Below are 19,256 nucleotides of genomic sequence, written 5' to 3' on the forward strand. Positions count from 1 at the left end.
CACTTCAGGTTAGAAAATCACACGTAGCTATTTTAATTACCTCTCAAACTACCTAAACTAGTTATAGATATGTTTAGTTTTACTGTCGGGTCACTCATTACTGGATCCGCGAGCTGCATGATACTGACGGGCTGTCAGGAGAAGGAGAGAGCGCTCCGTTTATTATTCCCGCGTTTTTGTAAATTACTGTACACTTTTGAATAATGTAGTTAATCTACTATAATTAGTTTGTTTAATGTCGAATCATATCAATTTGTTTTAAAGCTCAATAAATAACAAAGAAGACCTTTAACCGGCACTTATCTAATTTTGTCCGGAAGATTTCAACTTTAACGGACATGTTGACCGGCAAAAAAATATTCTAACGGGAACTCTGCCGCCGCCTGCTGGTAAGGCTGAAGTCTTTGCGGTGTGTTCCAGTGCGACACATGGCCAAGACGCAGGAGAACACGGCGACGCAACAGTCGGCGTCGGCGAGTTCTCTGGTGACTGCCTGGTGTGTCAGGGCCTTTAAGGCCCTGACACACCAGGCCGAAATCGGCCGTCTTCGTTAGTCGGACGACGAAGCGCGCCCTGTCGCCCAAACTCAATTTGGTGTGTCCCGAACCGTCGGCCGTGACACGCCTTATTTGGCCTTTCACGGCCGACGCACGGCCGATTCAACATGTTGAATCGGCCGTGCGTCAGACACAGGCAGTCGGACCAAGAAATCACTCTGATTGGCTGTTCAGCTAGCGAATCAGTGCATGAGAAGCGAAACGGTTGCTTGAGAATGTCTTCCACAAGCAACACTCCAATGGCTGATAGCTCCAGTACCGCACGAAACATGTTTTCGATGGACGAGAGTGAAAATGGAACGCACACGCTATTTGTTGTTTGTTTAGATCACGCAGTCTGTTCTTCTTCTCTGTCTTCCGGTTGTTGCCTCTTTTGAATGACGAATACACACTACCGCCGCCTGCTGGTAAGGAGAGTTATTGCCACTCACACATGCGCAGTTCGTACGTGCTCGGCTGAAGTCTTTGCGGTGTGTGCCAGTGCGACACATGGCCAAGACGCAGGAGAACACGGCGACGCAACAGTCGGCGTCGGCGAGTTCTCTGGTGACTGCTTGTCAGGGCCTTTAGGGTCAAAAACACTAAACTCACAACTTAAAATGAAAGCGTTTAGTTTATTTAATAAAAGAGCACATGTTCAATGTGAAAAGTGACAGTACATATAGATTAGTTGAAATTTGGTGCTATATATATATATATATATATATTAAAGAAAATATATATAAAAAAAATATATATATATATAATTTCTTCTTTTTTTTTAAACACCTTGAATTTCTGGGGGGGCTCCGTTGGCGGGGCGCAGCGCCCCTCCAAGACAATAGTAGGGGAAACACTGGGCTCCTGTCCTTACTAACAAGAACTCATTCTAGGTAGCTATTCCCAGCATGACTATTATGCATGCAAGACAAATCATTCAGCTTTAAGGGAGACCTCACACCAGCCAAGTAGCTATGACCCTAATTTATTAATATTTATGTGTCATTAGAGACTAGACCTTAAAACTTAAACATACTTTGACACTGGTTTCTCCGTGAGACTGAGAGAACATGTTAACAGTGTCTTCGGGGTGTTTCATGAGCCCCGCGGCAGCAGTGTGAAGCCTGCAGGCCTTTAAACTCCCTCTGCTACCTGGCACACGTCTGACTCATTCTCAAGGATGTATAGCTACTAATGGTCCACCAAAATACTCTCTGTGGGACGGGGGGAACAGTGAAGCCTATGTTAGACACATAGAGAAACACACACACTGCTGCATTCTGTCATTGTGAGTTTATGGGCTGAGGAAATGACAAAAACGTCATACTGTGTGTAGCATTATGGTTCCCATGGCTCTCACTAGCTACAGTGCTATCACAGTGAACAATTGAGCAGCCATAAGAAAAGGTGATGCAGAGGAAGATAAGAAGAATTCAATTCATTTATCTTGGGGATGTAGATGAAGGACTTGTTTTGTATGCTTTTATTCATATATCAGCATTTATATTCAAAGGTGTCTTTGTGGTCAATGTTATTTTATTTCATTACTTCTCAAATGTCAGACGTACTATGTTCTGTTCTGAGCCTTTAGCCTTGAACATGTTGTCTGAAATGCTCTTTCATATCTACCCCTTTATAACGTTTTACAGAGCTTTAACCTGTTAAGCCCGAGAGACCCTGGTACCGGGGCACTGCCGCAACATCTTGCAGAAAACAGTGTCTGAGGGCATGTTCATTTAATAAACTATGAATGTTTTATATCCATGTAACGGGAAGAAACTCATCTAACTGATCATTTTTTTTTTTTTTTCAAAAGAACACCCACAATGCTAACACTGAGCCTCTGAATTAGCAACGAGCGAAAAATGCTAACACCTTACTGCACCAAAAATCACTCACAAAACCTTATTATTTATCTTTTCTCTACATCCATGACATTGTTTCACATCGTGAGGTGACACAGAATCGATGGGTACCATCATTATCACAGAATTATACGAAATGGCGACGTTATAAAGCAAAAACGGACATCAAAACAGGTGACGCTAGGTAGCTAAAATGCTAACATTTTTACCTTGGCTCTGTAGTCTCTCCAAAGTGGTCTTCAATGGCATTAAAACGATAAAAACACCGCTGAAGTTAATCCATAGGTTAATCCAATGTGTCTGTGTCCCTTTGAAATGATTTCTGATAATCCATAAGCAATAAAACTGCTTTTCCGTTTCCAGATGTCAAAGCTAGAGATAGGTTCGCTCTGATGCAAAACTGCATGCGCGAAGCCCCCACCTTTTCTTTTCACAATGAGTGTGTGTGGGGGACTCCCCCTTCAATTCTATTGGCTCTAACGGTCAGAAAGAGGTGTCAACCATCAAAGTCGAGCAAGGGGGGCCAGAGATATGGAAAATCCACCCAAATGACCCCAGAAGTGGTTTATTTTTGCTAAATCTCTCTAAAAAGGTCAAATATCACTTGTTTTGCATCAATCTTGATACAGGGTACTTATTATATGTTGTACTTTGGATTCCTAAAGCTTTTAGTCTACCTTACCATCATCCAAGGGTAGTTTTCACTATAAGTAAAAAATAATTTTTGGACGGACACTATAATTTACAGTTTTTTACTATGTCAAATCTGAATTTTCTTTAAAATAAAAAACATCTATATTGATTCTGACTTTTCTACATCCAACTCACAGGTTTATTATTACTTTGAGAAAAAATATTATTAATTTAACCCTTTTAGAAGGGAAGATATGGTCATTTGTTCTGGGAATGTCATTTTCGAGCCTGAGACCTAAAAAACAGGCTCAGGGCTTAACAGGTTAAACCACATATCATCTTCTTCATGGATGGAATGATGATATAGATAGACTTTTTCAACCTTATTTGTTCAGATTTCTTTATGAAGTACAAACATAATGGTACCAGTTGTTGGCTATAGGGTGTAGACATTAGGTTTCTGGTGCTGAAGGGTTCTTGGTAGGACTTGGAAGTATTGGTATCAGTCAGAAAAGCAAGACTTGGGACTTGGATAGGAATTTAAAACAATCCTTGTCACTTGTGAAAGTTTCAACAATATTTTTGACTTGCTCGCTTTGGAATCTCACCAAGGTTTCAATACAGTTTTATCATAACCTTTTATAAAACGTGAATAATTATTTGTTGATCATACTTTTTTATTAATGTGAACCTAATATTTCAAGTAAACTAAGCTAAACTGAGTAACTGTCCACCACTGCAGAGGACTTCCTTATAATTAGATTACAGTGTGTTTTCATGCATCATGATTTCTTAAGGTCAAAATCAACATGTGAAACAGCCGACCATACTACAGTAGTACACACACACACCCACACACACACACACACACACACTCACACTCACACTCACACTCACACTCACACTCACACTCACACTCACACACACACACGCAATTGTCCATGTCTGTCATTATGTGGACTATGGTCCATCTGCCTGACCCTTTCCTGTAGGGCGTGCTCTGATTGGCTGTTAGACTTTGTTTAACAGCCTATTTACATCTGCTTCTGATAGGCCGCCCCTCCCTGCCAGGCCTTTCTTGCCTTGGGAGGCAAATTAAGTGGGTGATGCTGTAAAACCAGGAACCTGCCTGAGACTAACACTGGATCAGGAGTCCCTCTCAGTGCTGGGCTTTCTTTTTATGTCACACTTGTTTACTGCACCAGATCTTATCAGTGTGTCCGTAACAGATAAGTCAGGTTGATGGAGGGGAGGAAAACATGCTGTAATCTGATAGCTGTCTCTTTAACTCCATTCCACTCAATCCCTTATCTATGCATGTTTTCTATACAGCCCAAACTTTTCCTCCTGTTGTTCTCAAACACAAAGCCCTCTCTCTGTCTGTTACACACTCACACAGAGACACAGGAGTTTTAGATGTATGTATGAAACAGTTTTACAAGAAGCTCCTTGAAACTGACGCACTGACTTTCTGCCTCTCTATAATATTCACTTTACACTGGCACTGGGAACAGGAACAGCATTCCTGTCATTCAGGATACACAGTACTCCGGACATCATGCCTCTGGGATCTAGCTGTGGGAAACTTTGAGGGGGAGTGTTCAAAGGTGGAGCTTAGATCTAAGCTTGTGGGACAGGACCGTAAGACAGGACATGAGTGCTGAGCAGAGGTGCATGTCTAATGGTTCAATATTCTCTTTCTCCAATGGGAAACACTTTCACAATGGATTGGATTTCATCACAACACACGGACTTCAACTTAATGTGTGCTGGAGGACTCTGAGTGAAGTTTGCAATACACAGAGTTCATGAGAATGTTGTCTGGAGTTTATCTGCACTGAAACCAGATTCAAGAGGACGTGTTCTCAGTGCTGCAGAGATACCTGGTTGTTGGTGGGCTTCAGAGGGGAAACTAGCACCATGGCAGGGGTCACGAGAAAGGGATCTGGGAGACCCTCGTACTACTACAGATTCCTGGGCAAGTCTCGACTGCAGCGTCAGCGAAGCCGGTCCCGCAGCCGCACCAGGCTGTCTACCAGCAGGGGTAATAATACTACTACTGCTTAAACAAGTTCACCATGCAGCAGTGTCAGCTTTGTGTATACTTCAAGAGTCACAGCTTTTAACTTTGTACCTACACTGGAGCTGTAACTGTTAAAGTTCAGAAGAAACATATTGTAGCTCAGTTACTCATGTTGACAGTGTCTCTATTTCTGATTCTCATTAGCAAGTGCATATTTCTGATAGTATAAAGTCTTTTTCTTGGACATGCAGGCAGGCTACATTCTGTATGAGCTACATGAGGAAAGGAAGTTCCCCTTTCTTGTTAATACAAGCAATACATCGGAACATTATTTTTAGAACCCATGGTGACACTACTGCAGATGTGTGCTCGTGTGTGTCATGAGAAACAGAGTGGGATGACAGTTTGGCGTCACTTCTCACGAGGTGATGCTACTCTCAAATTGCACCATCAACACTTGACAGCTCACAGCTCGATGACAACTTGCACAGTTCCAACCTGTTAAGAGTATTTCTGTTTAAGGTTACCAACAAAAAAGAAAGGGTTTTGGGTGCATAAGTGAGTAGAAATGCAACAATTGCAACTTGGCAAACTTTTACATGTCTGACCTGCTATTTAGCCGCTGATCTTACCCTCTCCTGATGTTCTTCCCTTCTAAGAACAAGGATGAACAGATGTTTCTATACCTTTTTTGGATAAATAACTACATAGTGTGTTTATTGATTATGAACACGAATAGTTTTATGAACTACCATAGAAATCAAGTATTGAACAGAGGTTGTTTGATGATTTAGTCTGCTCTTTGTCCAATGGGAAATGGTTTCAAATCAAATACTATTTACATTTCTAAGACAATTCTCCTATGCTGTGTATGTAGGCCTTTAATACAGAGTCAACTTTGTATTGTCTGTCTCCAACCATCTATTTATTCCGTAGTTAATGACATCAGTGTGTGGTTGTTTGTATTTTATTATTTTTAAACACAAACTACATGAGGCTGATGACCAATTCCAGTCAGCGGGCGATGAATCGGTGCTTCTCTATTATTTTATTTTATGTACTGAATAACTTCTTCTTTTTCTGTGAGCTCATGTCCTCCAGCGCTTCTCTTCTTCTCTTGGCTGCTGCCTCCCAGTGCTCCCTGCTCACTGCTGGAGGCGCTTTTTGAACGGCAAGGTTATAGTGATAAGTCTGCCCCTAAGGCTTAGCTCAAGTTTCTTGGATTGTTAGAAAATAAGTTTCTCTGAAATCATCCGCCTATTGACTTTTTTTTTTTCTCCCAATGAACTGCCTTAACTTGCCAACAAAGATATTCAGAAGTGGCAGTGTTGCCCATCTGTTGCTGTGGATCATGATGCAACAACCTGGAGACAACAAGCTCAGGCTGGCAAACATGAGGCTCATTTTCACTGAAACTCTACACCGCCTTTATTTTGTTAAGATAACCCGTATTATGTAAGGCTAGTTAGACCTCTATAGTCAGACAGACAAAGACAGTCATGGTCATGAGAGAGACAAACAGAGTGTGCAGGTGCCTGCTTTGTCTTTACTTCTCTTCTTTGTCTGATGAAAGAGCTGCTTTGAAGTCTCCCCTCTGTGTCATTCAGTCCTCCAAAAAAACACACACATGCATTTGAGCGTATGTACAAAGACACACACTCTGCCTTGATCTTTGTAGCTAAGTGCAAGCTCCCCTCACAAAAACTTTTACACAGTACACACATTAACGCAGTGACACGTAGAGGGGAGAGTTGTTTCCAGATGAAGCCAAAGAAAGACCCCTCTCAAGAGCAATACACAGCATGCTTTGATTTCTGCACTTCAAATAGTTTAAAGAAGTTGTGGTTTTCCTTTCTAAGTCCTAAACTTTAAACAATGTGTCGTCGTACTTCAGTGTGTACTAGAGACTTGTATGTGGGTCAGTTTGCAGAATCATCAGGTGGTCATTTGACCACATTTCCTGAATTTACAGGAATTACTATAATTGAATCAATATTGATTATTGAAGCTGCAGAGAATGTTGGAGCTGCTCCGTCATGGCAGTATTAATGTCTTCTATGGAAAATATATACTTAGATATAATCAATATTTCTTTGTCAACATAAATCAAATGACTGTCTTCTTTCTGGGAGGAATTGCTTGTTATGAACTCGCATTGAGTTATCAAACCAAATATGTAGTTCCCTAGCTCTACATCGCTTTATGAGCCTCTTTAAACTTGTGTTTGTTTTTGGGTTATTTCAATCCGACAACTTAACTTGTTTTGATTGAGTCTTAGAGCTCTCATGGCATATGCCACCAGCAAAAACAGGCAAAGTTAGCGACTAAAGAAAAAAGAGATGGACTTTTATTAATCCCCGTGGGGAAATTGTTTCTCTGCATTTGACCCATCCTAGTGTTAGGAGCAGTGTGCTGCCATTTGTGTAGGGAATGGTGCCTTGCTCAGGGACACCTCGGTAGCACTTGGTCTTGCCGAGACTTGAACTGGTGACCTTCCAGTTGCCAAGCCAAGTCCCTATCGACTTCGCCACCACCGCACCTAGCTAGCTAGTTAACATGGGCTTAATGGAACAATTATTAAGTAAGGAGACAGTTAGTAAGGATACGGTTCCAGGTACCTGCCGTGCGGACTGAGGCTGGAAAAAGGAGTCTTTTTTTATTATGGTCCTTGGTCTTGGAATGGCCTTCAATCAAGCCTCAAACTGAGGGCACTTGTCTCAATAGCATGTTTTAAATTGAAGTTGTCTGAAGTCCTCACCACCAGCTGCTCTTGCAGTAATAAGTAGTACTTTTCTTACTGTCCTAATGTGCACAATGTAGTGACTGCTTTTTCGTCTTTTGTTTTCTTAGTTATGTTCTCTGTATTTTATATGTTTGTGTTATGTGTTATGTGTAACGTTGCTGCCTTCTTGGCCAGGTCAGCATTGAAAATGAGATTTTATCTCAATGCTTTTTTATCTGGTTAAATAAAGGTTAAAAAAAAAAAAGTTATTTTATGAGTAAGTGGAGACCAAAACAAAGCTAAAGTAGTAAGTTACATATGCAAACTTCATGATTTGCCATTCGTGTTCCTTATTTTGTTTCTGCATTCCTTGAGTGGAAGTTGTAGGTGTTTGTCATGCACATGCACTTTAATTAAACACCCAATGTTGCAAATTGGGCAGTACTGCTTTTATTTCAGGAAATAAAACATAATTGTTTTGTCATGTATTACATTCAGCAAAAACCATGACTTTAACATCAACACTTGTGTTTATAGAATAGTGATCAAAGTTGTTTTTATCCATACTGTCCTCCCCTGAGTCTGTGCATGTTTGCTGTAATTCTTTGAAATGAGGCTTGTGAGGAGAAAAAATAAATATTTCTCACAGTCCACAGTTCTTTGTGCCTGGAGCTAGATGATATGATATTGCTGAAATGTGTCTTATTGGAGAAGCTAGGCAGCGCAGTAGAGAAATGGTGTTTTTGTTCACACCACAGCCACAGTGTGAGTTTATCTAGAGGAAGTGACTGCCTGGTTGCTGTATACACTGTCACTGGGACAGATGAGGTGGCAGTTCACTGAGCTCATGTGTTATTGTTTTCTCAGCATGTGTGTGCATGTCGGCGCGTCATTATCTTCAAATGGAAAACTTATATCAGTTCTGTTCACCCTCACATCACTCCGGATCCGTTTCCCCTTCTATCGCAGGGGTCGGTGACATTTACATAGAAAATTAGTGTTTATCTGAAAGAGAAAAAGGCAGAGAGACGGGCAGAGAAAGAGAGAGCACATTGTCTGCTCTGAGTTGTTTTCCTGCCGTGTTTGGGAAACGCTTGATGTAATCAAACTCTTTGTTCTGAATTGTCCTGTGAATGAAATGCTGTCCTTTTTCAAAACAGAATTCATCATCTGTCTCTATTTTTATCTGCACTGACAGATAACACAAAACTGCTTTGAATTGTAAAGGACTTTCCATAGAAAAGTTGGCTCTAGGAAACATTTCTATTCCCTCAGAGAGCGTCACTGTGGTGGGAAAAATAGGTCTCTGGATAGTTCCGGATAAAAGTAGATGGTTTTATCAAAGTTAAGTTTCTATCTCTTTTCCTTGCTTCCTGTTAGGCTGATATCTTACTTGGCTTGTTTGTGCCGTTATTACATGCAATAGTATTGTTTTATGTTGTATCAGATTGACTGCCATTAAAGGGGCCATATTATGCAAATTGTCAGGTTCATATTACATTACATTACATGTCACTTGTTAGACGCTTTCATCCAAAGCGACTTACATACATTCAGTACTGTGGACAATCCCCACAGGAGCAACTTGGGGTGAAGTGTCTTGCCCAAGGACATGCTGACTGCAGTGGGACTCGAACATGCTATATTAGTATGTAGTGTCTCTACTGTGACATGTCTCCGTGCTTTAATGTTCAAAAAGCTCTTTATTTTTCTCATACTGCCTGTGCCGCAGCACCTCTTTTCACCCTCTGTCTGAAACCAGAGCCCAGTCTGCTCTGATTGGTTAGCTGGCCTGCTCTGTTGTGATTTGTCAACCGCTTAGAAATGTCCCGGCCCCTTAGCCTATCACGTACAATGTGTTGGAAAGCTAGCCAATATGAGCATGAGGGTTACACATACCCCTTTCACACCAAGGCTTTTCCCCTTCTAGCTCCGTGCTAGAGCTTTTCTGGTTCAGAACCGGTTCTTCGGTTTAGCGCCGGCTCTTTTCACACCGCTCAGAGCCCGACTGGTGCTGCCGCTGCTGCGTCATGACGTCACAGTTTACGTCGCTGAGTTTCTCCCCAACGGAGCTCACCTCACAACAACAACGGGCCGGGGACTGTGTCGGGTCGATGATCGTGTTGCTTTTAATCATACGAAGCCAGATTAAATTAAATAACGACTTCTCCAACCTTATACTTTTCTCCAGAGTGCCGTGGTTCATTGTTTATTAATGTGTTTCAGCGGCATTTACCGACCGCTACAGTGCTGGCTGCTCTTCCACGGGAGTTTATTCTCCCGTTAGCTCCGGGTTAGCTCACACGGCTCTAAAGTATTCACTGTCTGACTGTCACACAAGCAGCTGTTACATATCCCCAGTTCCCCTTAAGTGAATGTGTGTCAGTCTGAATTGACGCTGTTTGGTGTCAGTCTGAATTGACGCTGTTTGGCATCACAACGCTGTTATGAAAGTTTCTCTGGTATAACATGGGTGATGTTAGCATAGCAACCGAAGCTAAACTGACTACTTGCTAAGCCGTTTTCTACAGGCACATTTTACCGGCGTATTTTTCATTATGATTCTACTTGTGATAGTCGGACATGACAACCTGTGCAGCCCATGTATTGATTCCATCCGATAGCTGCTATAATAACAAACAAAACGTCTGCCTGCTCTCCACAATGATCAATAACAGCGAACGGATGGTCAAAGTAAGGTACAAATAAACAGAATCACACGAAGCCTGGTTAGTGTTGCCTGACTTTATAAAGCGTGTTTTTTTTTTACAAGTGTGTGGTTGCGTTCTAGTCACTTTGCTCAGCACTACTGCTGGTTACAACTTTTATTTGCCGTACTCGCCTTAACTGTTATCTCAGGTTAATCTCGCCCCCCTCCGACGTAAGCGGTTCTTGCTTCTACACGGACAACTTTTTTGGTGCTCGAAACGAACCGGATTCCGGAGCTTAGAGGCTGCTCCGCTGCGGTGTGAACAGGAAAACCCGGTGCTTTTCAAGCACCAGCACCGAACCGGCCCCGAAACACCGTTGGTGTGAATGGGGTAATAGTGATGTCACTATGTTAGGGAAGTAAACAAAGGAGTCCAATGGAGGCGTTTCAGGCAGGGGGGGGGGGAGTTTGGCCTTGCAGACCATTTACATGCACACAAACCTATATAACACTACAGGAAAGGGAAAACCCCAAAAGCAAAACTATGATTTACCCCCTGATGTATTTACCAACATTTAGATTACAGTAGTAGTTAGTTGGTTTACGTGCTGCGCTATTTCCTTGCTGGGATGCACCTACTTCAAGGGTCTCTGCGAGTTACAACACGTCCTGTACAGGTCCACTTCAACACTATTTCAATACTCCTAAAACAAGGATTAACAAATCAATGAAAGAGAAGGATAAACTGTAGCAGAGTTGTAGTTGTGAAAAGACCCAGATAAAGACATATATAAAACAATAATACAAATGGAGTCCAACAGCGATAGTAGCATTCTAAGTCACGAACAATAAATCCAAAATAAAGTAAAGTCAGTAACAGAGGCGTATGATCTGACAGCTCTGTTCCAGTGAGAGCTCCAAACATACACCACACAGCATGCAGAAACAGAAGTACCAACTGCGGGAAAACATGAAATATCACAACAGTACAGAAAGACGTACAGCCAGCAGCTCAAAGGAAGTGTTTGAACTCCTCAATAACAAGTTAATAATGCATTACCACTGACAGTTATTGCACATAATCATATTCTCAATGGGTCATTATCAAGAAACACTTTTTGATGTGTGCTGCTGCCTCATGCTTTGCTTCTGTCGGGCTGTTTATGATGTCGCAAGATTTTGTGTGTATTGGTGTACTGATGGGAAATGAGGACAGAAATAACGCTGTTAGATGGGAAGCACAGCCAGAACAGGACAGTTATGACTCATCATTTCCAATGTCTAGGTCACATTGTAAACACAGGAAGGCTGGAAACACGTCTGTATTAATGACTTGTATCTCAAAGTGTTAAGCTACTTTAAATATTAACACGATGCGGAGAACAAGACAGATTTAGAGCTCAATAGTGCCGAGTTCAGACGTTAACTTTATGGAAGGAATCACTTTTCCTGCTTTCTCTAAAACAGATTAGCCCTTTGATCTGTTTTCGCCCCAGCATCCTCTCTGAGATTAGGGTCATATTTTAGTTAAACAAAGGCTTCGCTAATCAGCATCGGCAGCCTCAGTCTTTGATCGTCTTTTCTTTATTTTTAGCAATCAGGCCAAGGGGCAGGAGAATTTAATAATAAAAGTATATCCTATCTACTTCGTCGGGTCAGATGAAAAGTAAAGGGTAATCAATTGGGAAGCGGAGTTACAGAGAGGTCAGGGAAAGTTGATATAGCAATCAAACAGTGAAGTGAGTCCGCCAGAACTCTCCACATCATCTCGATGTTTAACCCAGGATTACTCTCCGATCGCAGTCTCATCTCTGGCCGTGTGTGTGAGGCTGTCCTTGTCTACTCCCTTTCCTCTCTGCCTGGTGAATAATGGAGATGGGCTAGATGACGCAGTGTTTCTCAGCACCCAAAAGAGTCCAATATCGGGGACAGGTGCAGGCTAATCCCCCTTAATCCATAGATATCATCTCAGATTGCAAACTAGAGCCAGTGGAGGATTTCTGGAGAATATGTGTATAACTATAGAGGATCATCGCCATCTTTCACCCTGAAAATAGCCTGTAACATATAGCAGACAGTCTGTTCAAGTAAGCACCAGATATCTTCTCATGCACTTGAGATACACACAGTCATGGTAGGAATATGAATACAACTGTGTTTCTATAACATGCCATTGGTATTCTCGTCTTTCCCAGAGCTTTACAAAAATATCCGAAATCAGTCCATCTGATATTACATTTAGAATACTAGGGGCTAGAAAACAACCACAATATGCAATATAAAAACATGAGGAAGACAATAAATAATGCAAAACCATATTTTAAGAAATGCATCCATTTCCCTTTGAAAGCAGTCCAGAAGATCAGATCTGAAAGCAGAAGTGAAACGCATAGCTTTAACTTTGCCAATAAAGTGGACCTGTCATGCCAGGTTGGCTCTGTGCAACCTGTATTTTTTGGGGGAAACATCTCCGAGAGCTGTCTGTCATATGTCGTCTGGTGAAGTTATCATCTGACACTCAGCCTGCACGGGGTGTTTTTCATATCGGAGCTTCTGGATGTTATTGAAGTTGGTAGGATCTCAGCCGGCAGTCGAAGGAATGTTGCTTCTGTGTCGCCCTCTGCACAAACACAAACTTCCTCCTCCTGTAACTCACTCTCTCCTCCTCCTCCTCCTCCTCCTCCTCCTCCTCCTCCTCCTCCCCACTTCTCTGCCTTCCCATAACACACCACAGACAAAGGCATGCATGTGCCAAACTAAACATGAAGCAGACCCTTTCTCTCTCTCTCTCCCTCTCTCTCTCTCGGGATATCACTTGAACTGGGTCGAATGTGGAAAGATTTTGTGGAGTTTGTGGAGAGAAATCCATCTTAAATCAGAAGCAGGGCTGCTTTATGCTCCTATATGTGAACTATATATACATTAGCTTCAAAATGACCCATTGTTCATCATTTACTTACCCTGTGTTACTGGGAATTTGTGAAGAACACGTTGTTTTTCTTGCATGCCTTCAGGGTTAGGAATTAAAGTAGTGATTGCAGCATTTAACACCAGGACAACATATACATTTGTTTACAAACTCGGACACAACTTGTGCAGTATAATCCAAGTATTACACATACTTCCCAAACATATGTATTTATGCAAAATCCTTAGTATGAGAAACATTTTTGCATAAACACTTTCACGCTTTGGCAGATGCACTACTTGTTTATGGAATAACTGATTATGCAGAAGTTTATTAGAAAGTAAGTTTTGAGGGAAATGCATGAGTTTACATGGAAGTGAGCACACAACTGCATATATCAGATTGGATTGAACTTTACAAGGTGTGAGAGCGTTTATTAAGGACTTTTTTGATGTTGTTTTGCTAAATGTGGCACACCATCATAGTTCAATTCATTACAAATGTTCTAAATGTTTTGGTTTCTATTGAGGAAGCAGACAAGAAAGACTTCAAGGTAACACTGGGTGTTATCAAACAAAGGATCTTTCTGGGGTGAAATGTTCCTTAACCTGTTTAGCCCGAGGGCCCCCGGTAGAGGGTCCTGCAGGGTTTTTCTTTTCACGAAACTGTGTCTCAGGGCTTCTTAATATTTAAAAACCTATTAATGTGTCATACCAGATTAACGGGAAGAAACTCAGCTAATTGACAATACGAACCATTTTGACCAAAACAAAACACAAGTCTCATAAGAAGCGTCTAAATGACCCCTGAGTGAAAAAATGCTAACGCACTTAGCACAGAACTCAAGGTAAAACTACCCTTATTACTTATCGTAACTGCACATACAAGATGTCCGATTAAGGCTGAGATTCCACAGATTATATAGGTATTAGTATCATCACTGAGCGATCAGAACTCACAACAGGGGAAGCAAACACAGATATCACAACACGGAGCATTATGGAGCAAACACGGGAGATCGTCTCACCTTAGTAGTTATTCTGATCAACAGTCGTGTTCAATGGCATTAAACCGATAAAAACGCTGCTTAAGGTTAATCCAATGTGTCTGTGTCACTTTGAAAAAAATATTGATAATCCATAATTCAATTTTTATGTAAAAATCGGAGATTTAATATTAGCTGCTAATGGTAGCCACCAGAGTGTATCGCAGCTTCCGGTTCCGGGGCATTCTGGCTGCGCAGCACTCATTCACCAATGGGTAATGTTTAGCTGGATTTTAGGAACTTCCCCTCGATTCTATTGGTTCTAGCGGTTAAAAAGAGATGTCAATCATCAAAATCGACCAAGGGGGGGCCAGAGATATGGAAAATGCACCCAAATGACCCCAGAAGTGGGTTTCTTTTTCTAAATCTGTCTAAAAAGGTCACATTTCACTTGTTTTGCATCAATCTTGATACAGGGTACATATTATATGTTATAGTTTGGATTCCTAAAGCTTTTCCCATCCCATTTCCCATCATTCAAGGGTGGTTTTCACTATAAGTATTTTTTTTTTTTTTGGACGGACACTATAATTAACATTTTTGTACTGTGTTCAATCTGAATTTACTTTAAAATAAAAACATCTTTATTGATTCTGACACTTCTTCATCCAACTCACAGATGTAACCTTGCTTTGAGAAAAAATATTATTAATTTACCCCTTTTAGAAGTGAAGATATGGTCATTTGTTCTGGGAATGTCATTTTCGAGCCTGAGACCTGAAAAACAGGCTATGGGGTTAACCGGTTAAAGATATCCGTCCCGTATTCTATTTTCAACTTACTTCTATAAATACATTCTGCTGTAATGTTTGTAGGGGGCTCAGTGTTGGCAGAGAGTTAAATGGCTGATGACTGTGTTTCCACTAGTGTTTGTTGTAGGTTGAAATGGTTCTCTTTTACTTAATCGTGTCCACAGAGTCGCTCCGAGGAGACGGAGAAGCACCTCTTTATCACCCCATCATCTCTGCGCTGTGTAAACATCACATCTTAGGGGTCAAAAGTCCAGTGCTGTCCTCACAGCTCAGTGTTAAACACATTACACTCTCTGTGCACCCACACACAACCAAACAATTTCACCCCCTCCCTCCATTCCCTGTCTCACTAACATATGTTTTTAGACGAAGCCACAGAGCCTGAAAGCTGTGTCTGTGATACATTGTGAGCCTGGGTGGGCCTCCACTGTGACCCCCATTACATGGATCACCGTCCAGCTTGGAGTCAGAAACACCACTAATGAGACCATGCCTTCTGACAAGATGAAATGAAGAAAGAAATATTCTCTCTGGCAGATTGCTCTTTGATTGACATTAATGTACAGTTTATATTCCAGAGACAGACTGAGCTGTTTCTGTAGCACTATCAGCCAGACAATACGAGCTCTAGTTGTCTGTTACTTGAAGGGAAAACTGAAAAGTGATGTATTTGTGAAGAGGGAGGATGATGGGGGGCTGGACCGAGAGAAGATAGTCCTCTTGGTAAAGAGAACACAGTAAACACAGCTTGACAACCTGAGATTTCTGCTGCCCTTTCACCGCACTGAGAATGTACATAGAAGTGTGTGTGTGTTTGAATTTATTTTCCCTTCTGTCATAACACAAGAACGCTGCCTTCTCTTTGGAGGCTGTTTTTCAGCCCTCCGGGTATTGACTTCCTGAAATGCCGACACGTGCTGCTATTGATAACAGGATCCTGTACTCAAACTCTCATTAGCTTCACCAGCACAGGCCGGATTATATGTCTGCTTTGTTCTAATACCCTGTTTAAAGTGGATTTAATGAATTTTCAAATATCAATAGTGGAATTAATGACGAGGTGAATGTGGAAATTGTCGCTCAGGAGGACAGTTAAATATTAGTAAATGTTACTACGTTTATAAAGCAGATCCTCCAGCATTTGGTTGAAAGTGCAAATTGAAATAGGCTACAGCTATACCTTCAATGTGTCAGAGACATATTTGATCAACATTTCGATTTATTTAAGTGCATTTAAGTATACTGTTAGTGTTTGACCAGACTCGGTTTCGGCAGATAAATATAGCAAACAGTAATAACGGATCCGGATTGGGGCCAAACAACTTTCATCCAACACTAACGGCAGATGATTCTAAAATAAGTTGATAGAGACTAACATTTTCTGTACTAACATAAAACATTGGAATATACAAACTACAACATTTAAATAATACTGGGTGTTCATAAATAGATGCTTAAAATAACTATAAAATACAAAGAAATAACTATTAATATCTCTGTCCCTATCTGCTGCATGTGTACATAAGCAAATGACTGCTAACAGGACCTTTTAACTACCTTTCACCAGCAGATGCAGTGCTATTTTTGTCTATGTTGATTAAAACTATACTGAGAACCACATTAGGATCCAATCAGTCCTCACACCAGTTATATAACATGTTTGTGCTCGTCTCAATTAGATTGTTTTGTTGAGATAATGATTGAAGATTGTACGCAGCAGTCACTATAGAAACCACAGCAACCATGTACAAGTAGGTGCAATGGTGCATCTTATATGTGAATTGACATAAACAGACACAGCTGCAGAGAGTAGGGATCATAAATACCCATGATGATAAAACAATATGTATTTATAGGGAAACTACAGTATCTGAAGAAGAGCCTGGTGTTGGATACACCACGCAGCATAAAATCCTATTTGGTGCCTGATATATATTCTAGATATTTATTTTACATTCAGCAGCAATCCCATTGGGATCCTGGATGTGACTGCCTTTTTAAATTGTTTTTTTACAAGAAATAGATTACACATCTTTTCACTGCTGTAGAGGGACTTTGGTTCGTTTGTCAAACAAAAGACACAAATCAGCAACTGAGAGTCTGCAGAGTAATTGCAGTGTACCGAGTAGCTACTGAATGTTCTGTAAGGCAGATTAAATACAACAACTCGCTTACAACGACCTTTTTGAATTTCCTCTTTCATCAAGACGCCACTTAGCAAAGCCAGCTCCTCGGGCGATAAAGATCATAAAGCACATCACTCCAGGCAACAAAGCAACACGTGTGCTGAAAGTCAGCTGTCGTTCTTATTATTTGAGCACAGCCCCACTAAAAATAACTTGTTATGCAAAATGGTAATCACCAGTCCTGTTTGCCTCTTTAGATGGCTAAATAGATGCCATCAGTAGCCTGTCTGTCTTCTAACACTTTGTGTGACACATTACCACCTGCCTTCCCAGCATGCTGTTTGGTTGCACACCTCACAAAGTCAGACTATATTTACCCTGTTTGTATTGCCTTGATAACAGCACAACATGTCAAAACATCACTGTCGTTTTTAGAATTCAAGAGACTTTTAATCTTTTCTCCTCCACCCTTTCATTTGCAAACAGCAATATCCTGTTCTGTTAGGGCTGAGAGGAAGTGAAGGTCAGTGGGCACCGGTCTCTGCATGGAGCACGCCTGGTCAGGATAACCTGAGGAAATATGTATTCTGACCTGTAACTAAATGTTAACAAGGCCTTATTATGCTTTTGGGGGTTTTCCCTTTCCTGTAGTGTGTTATATAGGTTTGTGTGCATGTAAATGGCATACAAAAGACTACAATCCCTGTGTTCTCTCGAGAGGGAGTTTCTCTCCCACACACTCCCACCGACTGAAACGTCTCCATTGGACTCTATTAGCTAGCACACCACATCAGAGCAGACTGGGCTCTGGTTTCAGACAGAGGGTGAAAAGAGGTGCTGCAGCACAGGCAGTATGAGAAGCATTAAAGCACGGAAACATACGACATACTAATATGAACCTGAAAATGAGCACAATAGGGCCCCTTTAAAGGAAGGTAGACAGTTTAGGATAGTTAGTATAGTAAGACTAATCAAATATTTAACATCTCTGATCTTGTATCTGTTAAAAAAAACTAATTGTGAAATGAATACCAGGACAAAAAAATAACAAATAACAAGTGACAAGGTTTTTTATTTTCTTCCTCTGTTCGTTTTGACACATCAAGGTGACACAAAACATAAATTAGAAAATAACATGTGTGACTTTTACACCTAAAATTCACTATTGGTTTGCACTAACAAGATAGTACAGCGTGTTAATTAGTAATTTTAGAAAGAGCTAAAAGGTGTAATTTATTTATTTTACTCTAGAAACCGCTTCCAGTCTTTATGCTAAGCTACGCTTACTGCTTGTTGTCTTAAAGTTCACAGTCAGCTTACATACGTGACAATGCTATCAATATGGTATAACTCTGAGAGTCAATCTTTCCCCAAAAGTCTAACTGTTCCTTATAATAAGTTTAATGTTTTCAAAAAGATACACTCACAGCCCCTATCTCTGATGGCCTGACTGGGACACACATAAACTCTGTGCACACACAATGAAGGTGACTATCATCTACTCTGTGCAGCTTTAGGCCCCCCAGGGCTTTCAATGGCATTTTTAGGGTCCCATTAAACAATGTGAGCAAGCCTGCAGGTGGGAGGAATCAAGATGTAGTGATGGCTCTATCTGTGGGTAGATGGTGAAGGAGGAGGGAGAGTTGGTGCTATGACTTTTGAGGGAATGTGAAGGATGGAGAATAACAGCAAGTGAGGAGAAATGAAGGGGTAACAACTGACCAAACGCTGACCTTAAGTTGAGATGAAGTTGTGATTGAATGAGAAGATTCAGGGTGGTTTGAAAAGAAAATTCATTTGAGGGAAGAAAGTGGAATTGTGAAGTTTTAAAATCCACTCCAACTGGCCAATGCTTCACCATTCAACCATGTTTCAAGACAATTATGCAAGGAGCTTTCCCAGCCGACAGAAGCTCTAAAGTGAATATAATACACTGAGTGTGGCCTAAAAGACCTCCAGGCCTCGTAGTTTAAAGATAGCTCACCTCTTGACACTA

General features: G+C 41.1%; 1 protein-coding gene across 1 annotated transcript in view; it reads left to right on the plus strand.

Annotated features, from left to right (window-relative positions):
* Positions 1–4,535: 4,535 nt before the first annotated feature.
* Positions 4,536–19,256, plus strand: part of dab2ipb (DAB2 interacting protein b) — a 106,396-nt gene continuing 91,675 nt past the window's right edge. The window contains 1 exon segment of the mRNA XM_034123236.1: positions 4,536–5,078. Coding sequence (XP_033979127.1) covers positions 4,955–5,078 — 124 coding nt within the window. The 5' untranslated portion in view covers positions 4,536–4,954.

The sequence above is a fragment of the Trematomus bernacchii genome, unplaced genomic scaffold (assembly GCF_902827165.1).
Source record: "Trematomus bernacchii unplaced genomic scaffold, fTreBer1.1, whole genome shotgun sequence".
NCBI classification, from domain to species: Eukaryota; Metazoa; Chordata; class Actinopteri; order Perciformes; family Nototheniidae; genus Trematomus; species Trematomus bernacchii.